General features: G+C 39.2%; 1 protein-coding gene across 3 annotated transcripts in view; it reads left to right on the top strand.

Moving 5' to 3' along the window:
• The first annotated feature begins 371 nt into the window (after positions 1-371).
• The window catches only part of ZBBX (zinc finger B-box domain containing), a 119,659-nt gene continuing 107,485 nt past the window's right edge, over positions 372-12,545 (top strand). For 2 of the 3 annotated variants that reach the window (XM_040480672.1, XM_040480670.1), the window contains exons 1-3: positions 372-430; positions 1,824-1,904; positions 8,029-8,166. In XM_040480672.1, coding sequence (XP_040336606.1) covers positions 8,099-8,166 — 68 coding nt within the window. In that variant the 5' untranslated portion in view covers positions 372-430; positions 1,824-1,904; positions 8,029-8,098. Of the gene's footprint in view, positions 431-1,424; positions 1,505-1,823; positions 1,905-8,028; positions 8,167-12,545 lie in introns of those variants that run through there. The other variant, XM_040480671.1, reaches the window with a different exon arrangement.

Here is a 12,545-nt window from a genome sequence, read left to right as displayed (position 1 = left end):
TTTGTAATTTTGGGTCGTTATTCAAACTTTCTGTGCCTTGATTTTCTTAGGTTTAAGTTGGGCCGTTAAGAGGATGAATTAAATATTACAGATAAAACTCTTAGAAGAGTGGTTGGAATGTGGCAGGAGCCCTTCCAGCAGAAAGCCTTCAAGGCCTGCTGGGTTTCTCAGCCCTGTCCTTTCTGAGAAGGTCCTTTCCCTGTCCCTGCTCTCCTGCACTCTCTTCTCTCTCCTCTCTTTTCCTTTCAGTTCCTCTCCCTGCTTCCCACTCGCGTCAGGGCTCCTTTGTGCCCTCTGCTGGTCAATGGCGGCAGGACCAAGTGTTCTGGTTGCTATGGCTACCGAGGCACCGCGGTAACCAAGGAGACCGAGGCGGAAGCTCCGGATAGCTCTAGCAGGCGGTGGTGACGCAGGCGGCTGGGGTCTCCAGGTGGGTCAGCAGGTTGCAGATGACTATGGTGGGCGGGCGGCGGGGCGGAGTGGCGACCGACGGGTCCGCCGGGTGCGGGGAGCGTGGCGGGACGGCGGGAAAGTAGACCGGGTTCCGGGTGGGGCTGGGGCGCCGGCCCTGTAGGTGTTTGCTGAGCGCTGCCGTGTGCCCGACACAGTGCCAGGCCCACGGGCTGCAAGACACGGCCTTGGCCTCCGGACAAAACTCTTTTTCTATTAACAAAGAACTTTCCAGCCCGTGAGGTGAACCCAGAGTGAACCCCCAGGCAAGAAAACAAGGGCCTTGTCAATTATACCCCCTCTACAACCTGACCTTTTCAAACGCTACCCTTTTTTTTTTTTTTTTTATCCTTTGAAGTCAGGGGTGCCTTATGAGAAATTTGGTTCTGTGGCAATCCAGTAGGACATCCCCTTTTGTAGCTTGCTTTCTGCCTGGGTGGCCACAGGCTCCCTCTGTATTATAGAAGTCCGTGCTTCCCAAGGTGAGGGGTGGCAGATTCCTAAGAAATCTGAAGCTGTGGGAGTTTTGTTTTGTTTTTTTTTTTTTTTCTTCTGTCCCCACATCGGCACTAAGGTGCTCATATATGGGTTCAGTTATGTATTTTTTTTTTATAGCCTGACTTTTTAAATCCAGAGTTAGCAAGACTCATTAAAAAGAAGTCGTATATATTTGAAGCTACACAGGATTAAAACTATGCAAACTGTATGCTTATGGAAAATGAAAACAAAAATAAGAACAAAAACCCCACCTTATTTTGTATCACCTTATTTTATAACCTACATAGAGGCCTGCCTGACCTCCCATGATATTTCCAGTTGTATTACACATTTATTTGTAGGTAGCTAAGTCTTTTGTCTATTTCTTTCAAAACACTTCGTACTTCCCACAGTTATTTTATTTGCTTTTTAATTTTTTCCTACTCTTTTCACCAGACTACAAGTTCAGTGAGGATTGGTACTATACCTGTTTGGCTCACCTTGTTTTTCAGAGCTTAATCTGATACCTGGCACAGAAGAGGTGTTACTATATTTGTTGAATGTTCACCAGAGTCTGGTAGGATACATGCAAAAAAGAAAACAAAAAGATTTTGAAGTGGGAAAGAGGGTGTTTGTTTAATTTTTTTTCATAAGATTGTGCAATAAATTCAAAGCAGTAGGAAAAAGCTAAATATTTAAAAGTTAGCATATTATTATTGGCAGTATGTTGTATGTAGGCACTCTTCTAATTGCTGGGGATTCAAAGATCAGTGGCAGGACTGCCCTCAAATATTTGGGATGCTCATGGAAACCACACCTATAAAAGCAAAGCCGAAAAAATAGCGCAAGGAAGCATATAACAGCAAATGAGTGTAATACGCATGATGTTCTTACAGAAAGAGAAGTTCACTTTTGATGGAAGAAATCTGCATCGTAGAGGTGGCCTTCCAACCTGGCAATAAATGGAATAAAACTTGGTGAGCAGAAAAGTGGAAAATAAAGCATAATACTTAGGAAAATTAGAATGCATAATTGAAGCTCTCAAGTACCAAACAGAGTAGATGAGTAATTTTTTTTTTTTTTCCTTCTGGGTAAGGGGAAAAGTTTTAGAGAAGAAATTTATAACCTTGTATTACATGGAGGCAATTTGAAACCCAAAAGGTTTTCACCGGTGTTTAAAAACATTACTGTAAAATTTAGAAGGTAATCTGATGCCAAACAGTTCTTTCTCTACATTTCCTTTTAATGACAGGTTAAGAATATGAAAGGGAGAAGAATATGAATGATATGAATTCATCATTTTAAGGATGTAGAACAATTTAGATTTCAAGTCTTAAGAGCTAACAGGACTGGGAATAAAATTGTACTTTCTGGCTTTGTCACCAATCTTTCCTTAATTTTCCCATTTCTAAGATATTCAGAAGAGACCACTTAGGATAATAGTGGATTGTATGAGAATGGGTAGGATAGATAAATATAAAAGAGCTTAGGATTCTGAATTTAATTTATGAATTAAATACTTTCATTGCTATTTGTAATCATATGAAGTTTTCAGTTGATAATAATTGTGTATTGATTTACGTTGTGCCTTTAAAACATTTTTTAAGCTATTGAGGAGTTTATATTAAATCTGACTCAGAGGCTCCTTATGAAAACCGATGAAGTCAGAGAAGCTGTGGTTTGAGAAAAACCTTGATGTTCCCTCATTCCCTTCTCAGGGTAGTTTCTAACGCTGCCCCTTCTCTGAACCCGGAGCTCTCTGGTGGCCCTTAAGGAGCCCGCTGATTTACAGACCATAAATTAGAGTCCTTTTGTTTGATATCCTGCAAATTGGGTGGGGGTGGAATTCTTATCATTTAATACATGGATAAACGTGCTCAGAGACCACTCTAACACAAAGGTCCTCTGAACTTAAACCTAGCATCTTTTAACATTACTTATCATTTTTAGTTGACAACTATTTTAAAAAGATACCTTGCCCCTTGAGAGTGAAAGTAAACTTTCTTAATTGCTCTCAAGGGAACCTTCACATATAAGGTAAAAAAAAAAAAAAAAAAAAATGGGTGCCATGGGCACTATTTAATACCCTGAAGCAGTGTTTATCAGCTGTGTTGGTTGGCTGAAAGGTTAAGTGCAGCTGAGAAGTCAGCACCTGATTTACTTTCATGGCCTGTGCTAGTAGAAAATGGCATATATTTATTTAGTGGGCCACTAAAGCACAAGACACTATGCCAGGGATCATGTATTATCAGTCTTTTCCTTAGATTTTTAAAAATATTTAAATATATATATATTTAGAATAAGGATACAATTTTTTTAAGAGTTTAAAACTACCATTTTTATTGAAATTCATTTTTATTTAATATTTCTTGCTTGGGTATCTAACTAAGTGCTATGGCAAACATATTAGTCCATCCAAGAGAGTTGGCTCTTGGACCTTAAAATATGTGTCAAAGTAAGGAAAAATTCTTATTTATTGGCTTTTGAATTTTCAAGTCTAAGATGATTTCAGGTCATTAGACTAATCAGCTAATCTTAGATAAGTTTTCAGTTACAAAAACTGTCCTATCTTGAAAACAGTGGTTTCCCAAACCTCCCATTCTGCCAGTGGTGTCATGGCAAATTCTAGAAGACTATGGCAACTCTTGATAAATACTCTGAGTTTCTAGGAGTATAAATCATCATAATTTCCTTGTTTCCATTCTGTGGTAGCCGGCCTTGATGCTTGAGTTGCATTCCCAGGATGAGAACTTATGTAGAAGGAGAATCAAACCATCATGGACAATATTGGGTCATAGTATCTGTACACATGTGGGGAGAAACAGGTTGGGGACAGAAAAATGATGCAGTCTAATAAGTCAGTTAACAAGAATATTTTCCAAATAACTATTAAACCTTTGGTATTTAATTATCAGAAAAAAAAATTGAGTCACCTAAGGACAAGTGGAACTACAAAGTTTGCATAATAGGGAGTTTATCTCTATTTCCCTGATTCCATTAAATGACTAAAGTTTTGTGCTTTGCTATTCTTCCTACTGACATTATTATCTCCTTGCTGTCCCAAGAAAGGTGACTAATTCTCTGTTGGTTTTACGAAAGGAAACAGGCGGAACAGCATGACTCACAATTATAATCTTGCTTTTCTCTTCATACGAGAAAATTGGCTTATGTGTGTGACTTGATAAAACATTTAACTGAGAGGGAGCCTTACTAATTGCATTCAATGAAGTGAAATGCCCCCAAATAAGACCATTTATTGGTTAAATCACATTATCAGCAGAGCTATAAATCTGAATCATCTCATCCTAATGAAATTTACAGACTTTTTTTATTCATTTCAGTCTTCATGTGTACGTTCAGCTTTATGCATACGTACATATACAGCTGACCATTGAACGATGTGGGGGATTAGGCGCACCAGCACCCCACACAGTTAAAAACCCACGTATGATTTTTGACTTTATTTTTTGATAATGGTGGCAATGATAACAGTATGAAAGTCTTCTTGAAAAATTTATCACAGTAGACTTAGGGTCCAGCAGTTGGATTTCCAAATAATGATCAAAAAGAGATAGAGACTCTTTTTGAGTAGGATTATTCCTGAAGTCTTTTTTAAGTGAGACAAAGTTTTTACCTACAAAGAAGGGGTAGAAGATGATGTATCCTCCCTCCGCAAAAGCAAACCAAATCTTAGTTTTCCAGGGGTTATCTTTAGTTCTCTTTGACACTCATTTTAGCTTTGAGAGAGAGGACTTGGTACTTAAGAAACGAGTCCAAGTTAAATGTCCCTCCTAAGTATTTCCTTCTGTTGGAATGTTCCATGGTATTGTCATTGTGTGGCTTTCCCTTTGATTTTGAGTTCTTTGAGGGAAAACACTATCTTATTTACTATTGTGATATCAGTACCCATAAACAGGTCAGGAAGGAGTAGCTACATAAATGTTTACTGGGGGTGCCTGGGTGGCTCAGTTGGTTGAACATCCAACTTCAGCTCAGGTCATGATCTCGCGTTTTTGGGAGTTTGAGCCCCGTGTCTGGCTCTGTGCTGACAGCTTAGAGCCTGGAGCCTGCTTTGGATTCTGTGGCTCCTTCTCTCTCTGCCCTTCCCCAGCTCTCTTTCTCTCTCTCTCTCAAAAGTGAATACTTAAAAAAATATTAAAAAAAAACCAACAACACAAGTGTTTATTGAAGGCACAAATACACTTAGTCTTATGATGCATCTACTACTTTTCTTACAATATAAAATTATTTTGTATAATTCTATTTGAAATTATCTTCAGAAATAAATTCCTTCAGAATTTTCTCCAAGGTAGTAAAAATCTACCCTTTCAGGGTAGATTTGATTTTTTGGAGGTAGAATAACTTGAAACTAGATTTTTTTTTTCAACGTTTATTTATTTTTGGGACAGAGAGAGACAGAGCATGAACGGGGGAGGGGCAGAGAGAGAGGGAGACACAGAATCGGAAACAGGCTCCAGGCTCTGAGCCATCAGCCCAGAGCCCGACGCGGGGCTCGAACTCACGGACCGCGAGATCGTGACCTGGCTGAAGTCGGACGCTTAACCGACTGCGCCACCCAGGCGCCCCTTGAAACTAGATTTGAATGAATAAAGTATTCACTCCTGCCAAACAATATATATTTTTTTAATTTTTTATTTTTTTAAATTTACATCCAAATTAGTTAGCATATAGTGCTATAATTTTTAGTTTTAAATGAGCCACAACAAAGTAGATTTGTATGTTTGTTGGGTATATGACAGACTTTGCAGGAGGTTTCAAAGAGGCATTCCAAAAATGTCTTGATCAGTGGTTGCATCATTGAAATTATGATATGGTGTCCCAAAGAAACAAAACTGAAGAATTGCACATTTGATTATGTAGACTTCCATGTGACAATAACCTTCCATTTGGTTACTCCTATTCTGATGCCTTCTCTCCTTAAGTTTTCGAGCAAAGCTTCTAGACTTATTTTCTGTTCTCCCTCTAAAACTTTCAGTGCCTCTTATTAGCTACATATTGAATTCCGAATGCCTTAACTTGGCATTTAAAGCCACTCATTATTGAGCTGCAGCCTAAATGTCCAAATTTATGCCTACTTTTCCCCTTCCATGTAACCCGAATATCAACCAAATGGAGCCAGTCATTAGTCCCCATTCAAGAGCTGTTCTTTCTCATAGTCTGAAGTGTTCATCCAGTCCATATCTTTTTATATAAGCCCCCATTCTCCTCAAAATGCCACTTTAAATGCTAGCCAGCTTGAATTCTCTCTCTCTTCTTATATTATCACATCTGTAAGTTTTATGGACTTTATAATTTCTACCCTATTTTGTGGCTTTTATATGTAGGTCTTATATGCCCTTTTTGACTCTATGCCATTTGAGCCAGTCAGCAGATCTCCTTGGGCCTTGACTCCATGCCTCTTAACACAGTGCCTTGCATATAGCAGAGCTAAGGAAATATTTATAGGGGTTTTAAGTACATAGGAACACATATAAAAACCAGCAGCATCAAATGGTTTGTCCATTTAAGACTATGGACTCTATGGCAATGGCCCTCATATTTCTTTAAGGGCGTTCAGAATTTGGAAATTTTTATTCGTATAAAAACCTAATGGTTGTGCATGTGATTCAGTAATTCAGCATTACAGACTAAATTATTATAGAACCATGAATAATTGGGATACTCAGGAAATAGGGTGTTCTGAATAATTTAATTTTCTGGTTAACTTGGAGTTAGGCAGAAAATCTTCTTTGTTTCATTTCTTGTTGAAAAATTCTTTCTAAATATGCTAATTTCTGATCTTAGGCAAAGAGCATCATTAAAATTTTCTTTGATGAATGAGGATATTAGAATGCCTCTGGGTAATTATTACATACCTTAATTCTCATTTTACATTACCACATATGAACAAAAAAAGGTTTTGAGTTTGGATTGTATCTCTAAGTTTCTTTTCTTTTTCCTATATTTAGCCTTGGATATTATTTTTGGATGAAAACAAAACCTGATTTATATTTTTATACTCTTCACCATAGAAAGAGACAGAGTATGTACTTGTCTTAATGAGTACATTCTTCACTTTCCTTTTTAATTTTTTTATTTTTTACATTTATTTATTTTTGAGAGACAGAGCACGAGTGGGGGAGGGGCAGAGAGAGAAGGAGACACAGAACTGAAGCAGGCTTCTGGCTCTGAGCAAGTAGCAAGCATTCAGCAGAGCCCAACGCGGGGCTTGAACCCACGAACCATGGGATCATGAACTGAGCCGAAGTCAGACACTTAACCGACTGAGCCACCCAGGCACCCCACATTCTTCACTTTCAATCGACTATTTCCACAGTCTTTTGCTATATAATTATTGGTAAAATTTTATTTTATTTTATTATTTTTTTAAAATAGCATCTTAGAATTTTATTTTATTTTTTTTTATTTTTGTTTTCAATATATGAAATTTATTGTCAAACTGGTTTCCATACAACACCCAGTGCTCATCCCAAAAGGTGCCCTCCTCAATACCCATCACCCACCCTCCCCTCCCTCCCACCCCCCATCAACCCTCAGTTCTCAGTTTTTAAGAGTCTCTTATGCTTTGGCTCTCTTCCACTCTAACCTCTTTTTTTTTTTTCCTTCCCCTCCCCCATGGGTTTCTGTTAAGTTTCTCAGGATCCACATAAGAGTGAAACCATATGGTATCTGTCTTTCTCTGTATGGCTTATTTCACTTAGCATCACACTCTCCAGTTCCATCCACGTTGCTACAAAAGGCCATATTTCATTCTTTCTCATTGCCACGTAGTATTCCATTGTGTATATAAACCACAATTTCTTTATCCATTCATCAGTTGATGGACATTTAGGCTCTTTAAATTATTGGTAAAATTTTAATTCCATCATATGTGCTATATTTATAACTTCATTAGTATATCAATATTTGTCAAACTTATGATATATTTAGCATATGTGTATTTATTGTTTAGCCTTTGATTCAACTTTTTCCCCTCATAACAATTTCTGTTTTTAAAACCTGTCTGGATTGTATGTAGTTTTGAATTTGTAATTTAACTGCTTTACTCTGACATTATTCTTTTGTCTGCTACTTTTTCAGATGTTTTTGCAAATCCCAATAATTTTTAGATAATATCAAGACAGTGAGGGAAAAAATAAAGGCAGTAATCATGAACACCAAAGATTTTGTAGTTCTTCCATGGGGGAAACCTGGAAATTCCGTAAAACTAAAATACAAGTAAGTGTATATATATTTATTACTTAAGTAAAAATAATTGCTAACATTTCTGTAATTTAAAGTATTTTTTTATATGAGGCTGTGTAGAGTTGAACTTAAATTTTTGAGTTCTTTCCTCCATTTTCTTTACATTGGTGCATTTTTATCTATAAGAGAGTAGGTTTGAAATATTTTAAATCCATAATAGTTTAAATTTTTTTTTTTTAACGTTTATTTATTTTTTTGGGACAGAGAGAGACAGAGCATGAACGGGGGAGGGGCAGAGAGAGAGGGAGACACAGAATCGGAAGCAGGCTCCAGGCTCTGAGCCATCAGCCCAGAGCCTGACGCGGGGCTGGAACTCACGGACCGCGAGATCGTGACCTGGCTGAAGTCGGGCGCTTAACCGACTGCACCACCCAGGCGCCCCATAAATCCCTAATAGTTTAAAAAATGAGGACTAAAATGATTTCTGCCACAATATCAAAATGAAAAGTGATAAATGAAGTTTGGGTTTATTGACTATTGAAGCAGTCAAACAGAAAGTTACAAATAGTTTTGTGACACTTAGTCAGAATTAAAAAGAATCACCCTAAAGAAACTGAAAGACCCTGAAATTTATGGAGACTGTTGGGCTGAGAGACCTTTAAATAGAGAACAGAGAGTACTGACTATCCCTGCACTTCACCTATTAAGGGACAGTATGTTGAATTCATCTCTGTCTTGGAAGGATACCATCTGTCTTGGATTGCCTTGTGAACGCATTCAGCTAGAACCAGGCAATTCTGGTATCTTGGGAATTTTTTGACATGGCAGGGGTATGGGAAGTTTCAATATACTGCTTCCCTTTGAGGTCATCTAGTGTCACTGGAAATTCCCAAGGCCTTCCTCTCAGAAATCAGTAAGGGTCAGTCAGTCTGGGTTGGGGACAGACTGTCAATTAAAAATTTTTTTTTAATGTTTTTATTTTTGAGAGAGAGAGAGAGAGAGAGAGAGAGCAAGATGCGGTGGGGGGAGGGACAGAGAGAGAGGGAGACACAGCATATGAAGCAGGTTCCAGGCTCCAAGCTGTCGGCACAGAGCCTGACGCGGGGCTCGAACTCACGGATGGTGGGATCATGACCTGAACTGAAGTCGGACGCTCAACCAACTGAGTCACCCAAGTGCCCCCAGACTGTCAATTTTTAATCTGTTTTGAGTTCCCTGAATCAGATCAACAGTCCTGTGGTTATTCAGTGTCTTCACACTTTCCTAATTCTTCCTTCACTTTTGAGATAATTGTGTGTAAGAGCATGTGTAAGCTGGAAAATGTTATACAAATATATGGCAATCTCAGTACAGTTCACCCTTGAACAACAACAAGGATTGGGGACACTAACCCCCTAGCACAGTCAAAAATCCAGAACTTTTGACACCCTCAAAACTTAACAACCGATAGCCTACTCTTGACTAGAGACCTTATGGGTAGTATAAATAGTCAATTAATGCATATTTTGTATGTTGTGTGTGTTATATAATGTATTCTTACAAAAAAGTAAGCTAGAGAGAAGAAAATGTTATTAAGAAATTCATAAAGAAGGGAAAAGACAACACCGTACTGTATTTGTCAAAAACAATTGTGTGTAAGTGGACCCATGCAGTTCAAACTCCTATTGTTCAGTATCATCTGTATTATTTTTACCATTTTTTGGTGGGAGGGAGAGCAATCTCATTGCTACTATTACCAATTTTCCTTTTTTGTGTGTAAAAAGAAAAGGGGATGTACATAATTTAATTATGGTCATATGTTTCAAGTCTGTGTTTATATACTTATAAACCATTCATCCAACAAACATTAATTGCATGTATTCTACACACTGTGATAGGGAATGGTGGACATAAAAGTAAGAAGACACAACCTTTGCTCTCAGGTAGCTTGTGGAGGATGTGAATAGATAGAATCACATTTACAGTATGTTGTGAAGCATGGTATGATGAGAAAGCATAAACTGCTGGGGCAGGGGTGAGGAGGTCACCAAGCTTTGCCTGAAAGATGCAGTTATTTGGGTAGTTACTGGGGAAAACTTGTGCAAAGGCACAGAGGCCACATACTTTGGGAACTTTCAGACACATGCAGCAATTTATGGGACAGAGAACAGAGTTGGAGAGAAGGGAAGGATTGTGTAGATAGTAAATTAACCTCTATGCCACACTAAGGAGTTTGGAATTTATTTTGGAAGGGAGGGGGAATCACTGTTTCATGGCCTTTAGGACTCTGATCCACCCATGATCAGCAACCTACAAAAGCTAGGACAGGAACACCCACTCTATGTTAATATCTTTGGAGTTCCCTTTCTTACCCTTTCCTTATTCCAAGCCTCTGCTCATTTGGTACTATCTTAATGATTATCTTGACCTTGTCTGACATTTTGGTGTTCTCCAACATTTGTCTCTCTCTTTCCCAGCCCCCAGCTCATTTCAGTAGGTTATTTCTGGCCCTTGCATTTGTTGGGTTGACCTGGTTTCTGCAGGATCAACCTTAGTTTTCCTCAGTGGCCTTACCTGCACCACATGCCCCCCCACCCCCCCGCTCCACCCCACTCTGTGTCTGAAGCTCTTTCCAGGAGGAACACATGTCTTATTTCAGACCCATAGCATCCCATCAACTTGAACACTTGGTCAGTAAGCTGGTTTTTTCTTTTTTTTTTTTTTTCCAGTCTCATTCCTTTCCTCTACCACAGTGGGGACTTGAAAAAGATTAAAAGTTTTCCAAGCAAGTGAGTAACACAATCACATTTGTACTCTTCAAACTCTTCCTCTGGAAGCCATGTGAAAAGTGTTGTGGGCCATTGAGACTTTGGGCGGGGAGACCAGCTCAGGTATCAATCCTAAACTATGTCCCCATTCCATTGCAAAGTGATCTAGGCATCAGTATCCTCCTGGTTGCCCGAGTAAGAACCCTATGATTGTCTTAGATTCTTTCCTTTCTCTTTCCTGGTGAGTCCCCTGCTTCTGGTCAGTCTCCAAGTCCAGTTAATTCTATTTCCTTAGAGTTGTCAAATGCTCCCATTTTTCTCTCCATTGTCTCTATCCAGTCAGACCAGCATCATCTCTCTATTATTAGGCTTCTTGAAATAGTATCCCAACTGGCGGCCTTGACTTGCCTTTCAGCCTTACACCCTCTAATTTTCCATTCTGTAGTCAGAGTGATCTTTCTAAAATCAATTCTGTTAAAAACCTTTGATGGTTCTCATCACTTACAGAATACAAATCCTCATCATGGCCTACATGGCCCTTCGTGATCTGGTCACCCTCCACATCAGCAATTCCATTTCTTACCACTTCCCCCTCCTTCACAGAATGCCTGGTCACGTGGAACCTCTGGTGCCGTGACCCACATATCACCTGCCTCTCCCTGTGCCCACACTTTTCTCTCTTCTTAGAACATTGCTCTCCCCACTTCCCTTTGACTTCCCCGAGGTCCTTTCATCCCTGAGGCTCAGCTCAGACCTCACTTTCTCCAGGAACTGTTCTTGCCATCCCTTCAGCTGGGCATGTGCCCTGTGTGTTCGGGTACCTCCAGGTACTTCTCCAGTGACAGCACCATTATAACCATATTTCGTTTACCTTCGTGTGTGTCTGTGTTCCTCTCTGTACTGGAATCTCCACTGGGTCTCATATCCTCTCACCTCCTATTACATGTCCTGTCACCACAGTCCTCGCTTGTACTAAGGGCTGAAGTACTCCCTGTGGAACGGATAAAGTGAAAATAGTGCCTCTCCATCAGTATCTTTACCAGCTTCTCTGAACCCACTGGCAGAGTGGTTTGCCTCCTTTAACTTTCCGTGTACCTCTCTGGATTGTGTCCGCTTTGGCGCTTGCTTTTTGGTGACTGTTTATATAAGTTAGTGGCCTTTTCTCATTTCCATTGTTCTTATTTTGATTGCTTGTCATTGAATCCTTGGGGACACACTATACTTGATTATAGTCAAACACTGATGTAATAACAATGAAAGAGATTTAAACTCATGATAGATAATAAAAGCTAGAGAACTAGGTTGGCATAGACCTATTGAACACAGTGACTAATACTGACAAGAGACCAGGACTGTAAAATGAAGAAAATGGCTTGTGTCAAATGTTCGATGAGCTTCAGGTATTATTATCAAAATCTCTTGCACAAGAATCTGTAAGGGGGCTCTCGTCTGTCCTCAAAAGGTTCTTTTTTTACTGCTTTCTTTCAGAGGAAACAATAGGTGAGACTTGGCCCAGTTCACATTCAATCCCTTTAATGTAATAGCTCCTGTACAGAGGCCCTCAATGGGTGCTTTCTCCCTAATAGGCCCTAAACAGGCTCTGCTTTCTCCCTTTCTTTTTCTTTCTTTCTTTCTTTCTTTCTTTCTTTCTTTCTTTCTTTCTTT

The sequence above is a fragment of the Herpailurus yagouaroundi genome, unplaced genomic scaffold, assembly GCF_014898765.1.
Source record: "Herpailurus yagouaroundi ecotype Mexico unplaced genomic scaffold, PumYag 159, whole genome shotgun sequence".
Lineage (NCBI taxonomy): Eukaryota > Metazoa > Chordata > Mammalia > Carnivora > Felidae > Herpailurus > Herpailurus yagouaroundi.
This window is presented reverse-complemented; position numbering and strand designations above follow the sequence as displayed.